We start from the raw sequence: 5,629 nt of genomic DNA, 5'->3' as shown, positions 1-5,629 counted from the left end.
AAATAATATTTTCTCATATATATTATCGTATGTTTAGCGATTTATTTTATTACCATAGATCGAGTAAGTTGATTTAAGTGAATAAAATTTGTCGGCCTAATTACGAGGGTTCAGTGCACTTCAGTCTGATAGCACCAAAAGTTCTAAGATAGGAACACAGCATAAAAATGCTAAGTGGAATTATTACATTGCATGAATGGAAGGTAAGTAGATGCAGTGTTATACGTTTACAGAAGTGAATTTTGGAGTATATGAAGCACGAGACATGTGAAATATGAAAGATTACTAAAATCTCATCGAAGAGAACGCAATAGGTACCGTGTCGAAAATTTGTCGGAATTCGAGGAGGGTAAGCCATGGTCATAAAAAACATGCAAACACAATGATATGTGTAACCACAAAGCCTGATTGGACAATTAACCCCCCACCCACACACCCCCGGGGTCTCAAAGGTTGCTTTTATAATTCCAATGGACAAATTGTAAATGGAGGAGCACTCAAACCGGGCCCGAAGTATAAGGTTTCACCTATAAATTGCCACAAGCCCCATTGAGAGGGTGGCCGCTCACACTCTCACACAGCCCCCAATTTTCCCTACTCAACTTTGGTCCCACACAACTCTCTCTCTCTCTCTCTCTCTCTCTCTCACTTCCATTTCTCTTTTCTCCTCCCTCTCCAAACCTCCATTTCTCCGTAACCCTTTACACCTTTTCTTTCTTCATCATTCCACCCACAAAACCAGAACAAAAGGATAAGAGAAGACTTGAAAAAGCCAAGGTTGATGGCCCCTGATGCCTCTGGAGGCTTAAGGAATCCTTCATCAGCTATAAAGAGCAAAAATGCACTCAAGAAAGGGCCATGGACCACGTCGGAAGACATGATCCTGGTCGAGTACGTTAAGAAGCACGGTGAGGGCAACTGGAATGCGGTTCAGCGGAATTCAGGCCTGATGAGATGCGGAAAAAGTTGTAGGCTCAGATGGGCTAACCATTTGAGGCCTAATCTCAAGAAAGGTGCATTTTCTGCAGAAGAAGAGAAACTTATCGTCGAGCTTCATGCTAAACTCGGCAACAAATGGGCTCGCATGGCTGCTCAGGTCCATATTTTTTCCATCCATAGATGTTTTTGTTTTTTCAAGAATTCATGAACTTATCGTCATTGAGCGACAGTCATTTTCGACTCGTATCTGACTTATCTCGTGTAGATTTTGTGGAAATTATGAATTCTCTTTTATTTTTATGGAATCCTTTTTTCCCCTTATACAAACAGCTTCCAGGAAGAACAGACAATGAAATCAAGAACTACTGGAACACCAGGCTGAAAAGGCGCCAACGTGCCGGCTTGCCAGTTTATCCTGAAGAAGTAGTGCAACAAGAAAAGCACCAGCAACTCAATTCTTCGTCATCTGTGTTAGCTTCATCCCACCGTCCGAATCAAATTCCATTGAATTTTTACGAAACGTTTAATTCTCAACCAATGATCGCCCCTCCACAAAACCAGCCCAACGCTCCATATATCAACCACCAATTGAAGCTTTACCGTGCCAGCAATGGCAGCCTCGCCCTGTCGTTGGCCAACTCAAACTCGTCGTTCACTCCATCCGTTTTGCCTGCTGCGCCGTTTTTCAGTCAGGGGTTGTCGAATCCGTTGCCAATTCCTTCGTTGCTTCAGTACAATTCTCTCAACTATGACATCAACACTGATCCGGAGATAAGGGTTGTTGGGCTGCCTTCAATCCAATCGTCGGTGCAGGGGACAGTAACACCAGCCGCTTCTTCAAGCGACTTTGTGATGGGGACAACATCAAGTGATGCTGCTGACGATCAGTACGACGTTGAAACAAGCTTTTCACGATGTAATAACAGCGGTTTGTTGGAGGATTTGTTCGAGGAATCTCGAGCTTTGGCATGTCCTGAAAAGCAAGAGGACCCCTTTGTTGCTGCAGCTGAAAATTTGCATGAAGAAGCAACAGGTTTTGAATTTGGCCAGGAGAATGCTAGTTCTGATAATAACTATAAAGGTATGAACTTTTCTTTTTTTAACTATATTCATAAACTAAAGCAATCTCTAAATTTTTAGTTAGATGTTGCTATTACTATTCTTGTGAAATGCATGGAGATTAGAGGCCTAGCACAACCATTATGGAGTAGTATTTCACTTTTTTCCGATCACTTATTTCACCGGCCGGAAAATTCTCATGAATCGGAGTGGTTTAAAGTCATTACTAGAAACGCGTTATTTATGATAGCCGCTGTAATTATGACTTTGCGTTCTGACAAAGTCGGGTCCATGTATGTGTCAGAGATGACCCTACATTTAATTGAAAAGTAGCTGTATGTTACAGTAAGGAATCGCCTGTAATGATGGGCATCGAAATTATTATTAAATTGAATTAAATTATTGGGCAATATTAATTGCTTTACTCATCCCAACTCTGATCTCATATGAACTATTTTATTTTCTTAGACGTATTTTCGTACGTTGTCACTCATGTTTATAACATTTGGCATGGCATAGGCCTGGAAACTAAGGCTCCAGGAGAGGCCATCGCTTCTATGGACGATGATTTGATGAACCTTCTGGACAATTTTCCATTATCGGTTCCAATTCCAGATTGGGATGAAGGAAATGACAGTGACTCGCCCGTCTTGACCAATGATACAAACGAAACGGTAGAAAATCAAACGGACGCTTCACAGTACAACCCAGTTGCGGCCTCAATGGGGACGTCAAACCAAGATTGGAACTTTGGCTCCTGCCTTTGGAACAACATGCCCAGCATCTACTAGCTAGCTAGACATGGTATCAATGCAACTTCAAAAAATTCAGATTTAGGAGAAGACAAAGATTGAAAGATTTCATCTTTATAATTTGTCTGTTGTATTTGGATTTGTGTAGACTTGTTTGATTTCAGATTGTTGTGTCAATTAGTCCATGAAGTCCATCTTCCCCTTTGTGCCATGAAGGAGTTATGTAGTATAAGAATGCAGTTGTTCCGACCAAATAGCATATTTTGCTTACTTGGTTGGTGAATGTGTCTTGTAACATTTTGCAAGTGTTGTGTTGATTAGTTCTTGATTTTGACATTAGAGATGTCTTTCCTGTTACTTTGGACTTGAAATGCTTTAAATTAACTATCACATGCTTGGCATTGTAATTAGGCTGTCAAATATGCAATATTATTAATCACGGCTAAATAAAATCGATGTAAAAAAGCTCATTTTTCCATATTCAAAAAATTATTTAGTACAGCTAAGAGCCATACGTAAAAATATTTTAGCCACCCTTTCAAAATTTACGGCCAACAACCATCGCATATCATGGTCAATAACTATTTGCTACGCCTTTTTTATTATTATTAGAACACATGGTTAAATGTCATATTTCTTGCAATGTCAAAAGCCTTTTTCTGTGTTCTTTCTTCCCTTTTTCAATAATTACTTTTTAGGGATGGATTTCATACAAATTATGGTTGGATATATAAAAGCTTTAATTTATAGTTTTTAGTCATACCATAATTACCCTTGACCTAATGATTTATTATGCCTATTAAATATTTTTTTAATTTTTTCATTAATATTAAAAACGAGATTAATTTTAAAATTCAACTACAATTTGTATTTATATAATCAATTATATGAAATTGTGAATCCAAATCAAATCATAATCATTTTTTTGTAATCATTTATCTAACAACAAATTATACAAGAGAGGCCTAAACTGTGCCTAAGTTTTTTTTATACTCAGGTAGTAACTCAAGTAAAATTAAATGTCCCACCACCAGAAATGACTTTTTACTATGGTTAATTACTATGGTTAAAGGTAAAAATTATATCAGATACTAATTAATCACAGTTGCGCAATGACTATTAACCGTTGTTTCTACAAGCTATCCCCAAACTTCTGCTACAATTATAAATTACGGCAAATATTTCTCCGTAGATAAAATTATGGAGGATATCGATTAATCATGGTCAAAATTTAAACTTTCGCATCGATTTTATCCGACTCTAATAGACAGTATAATTTACCATGATTTTTAAACTTCATCAATTTTTGTAGTGTGTGTCTTATTATAAGGTAAGTTATAATATAGAATCTATTTAAATATTAATCTGCCTGTGGTAGTAAACTCATTGCTGGAGCATGACGAATGATTTGAATTGACTTCGCATTTCAACAAGGTTGTATCCACGAACTCACTCTTTCGGGATTAGCTATTGTTCAAACCAGACCTTTTACAATAGCTATGGACTCTTTTGCTTTTGCCTGATTTTTCAACCATATAAATATAAAGGTATAAAAAAAGAATATTTTACAACAGAAAGTCAAAAAAGTGAAAGTTCAAAGCATTTTTGTTTTAGGAATTATTACACTTTTATGTCCTAATATTTGGTGTAATTACGCATAAATTTTTTGTGATTCGAAAAATTACATCTGATACTTCAGGATTTTACTTCCGTCTAACAAATAGATAGTTATGTTAGTCAAAATTCACTGGATTTGTTGATATTGTTAAAAAAACTGAAAAAAAATGATATCTACCCTCGATTAGCTTTTGGGTTTTTTTGCTTATTTATTTATCACATGGAGGTGTTTTAATCTTTTATGAGAATACGAGGGGTAAATTGCTTTTTACCCTAAAATTTTATTATGGAGAATTTCCTCACACTCGAAGTTATATATTTCAAAACTCACTATATAAAGAAATTTCATCGAAAATGATTAATTATGTTACACTATTACCTCTTTAGTTAAAGAGTTAATCATATCGACATTGTATGAAGTTAATTGAAGTAAATTGATAACAATCAATCTTGTTGGATATCTAATAACAAACATTACAACAATCATACTTTGATGAATAATATTAAATAAATTAAATCCAACCAACACTTATTATTCAGTAGATACAATATCCCACATATAAGGCGAGATTCGAAACCATGACCTCTAATGTCATGGGACATCAGTTTCGTCAACTGAATTAGGCCTCATTAGCATATAAAGTTAATTTTGATCATATCAATATTTCTTGACATTTATAAAATTATAGACACACTCCCTAAGAGAGTTTCTGTGTAGAATTTCACTACTTAATAGAAAGTGTACTTGTAATTATAATTACAACCTCAAGAAGTGTAGTTGTAATTTTACAAATGACATAAGGTTATGTAATAAGTCCAACTTCAGAAGATGTTAATGTAATTTACCTTAATTAAATTAATAACAATTTTAGTAACAAAGTTCTCGATAGTAGACAATTATATATATAGGATAATTACACTCTTCTCCCGTAAGATTTGGTATATTATACATCGACCCCCTGTTGTTTTAGAAAATTATATCTAGTACTCTCGATGTTTATTTTTGTCTAATAAATAAGTCCTCAATTAGTCAAAATTCATAGAATTGGCAGATATTAACAAAAAATCGGACAATATCTATACTTACCCCTGATTGATTTATTACTTATTTATTGCAAGTCAAATAAATCTTTTTATGATCAAATTACCCTTATACACACCTTCACACACTAGTGCATGTGAGAAGGTATATTTTCACCGTTAAAAGCGTAGCTTAGTTAAAAAAATTATTTGACATGCAATAAATTAATCGAAGATAAATA

At 35.2% G+C, this 5,629-nt stretch overlaps 1 protein-coding gene across 1 annotated transcript; it reads left to right on the top strand.

Moving 5' to 3' along the window:
• The first annotated feature begins 516 nt into the window (after nt 1-516).
• MYB101 (myb domain protein 101) lies at nt 517-3,107 on the top strand. Its single transcript, XM_011101980.3, has 3 exons — nt 517-1,096; nt 1,270-2,020; nt 2,518-3,107. The coding sequence occupies exons 1-3, from the start codon at nt 782-784 to the stop codon at nt 2,787-2,789; spliced, it is 1,338 nt and encodes a 445-aa protein (XP_011100282.2). The 5' UTR covers nt 517-781; the 3' UTR covers nt 2,790-3,107.
• Nucleotides 3,108-5,629: the final 2,522 nt, after the last annotated feature.

Source organism: Sesamum indicum, linkage group LG12 (genome assembly GCF_026168435.1).
Source record: "Sesamum indicum cultivar Baizhima isolate 11 linkage group LG12, ASM2616843v1, whole genome shotgun sequence".
Classification (NCBI taxonomy): Eukaryota; Viridiplantae; Streptophyta; class Magnoliopsida; order Lamiales; family Pedaliaceae; genus Sesamum; species Sesamum indicum.
Note: the sequence above shows the minus strand (reverse complement) of the source record. Positions and strands in the feature narration are given on the sequence as shown.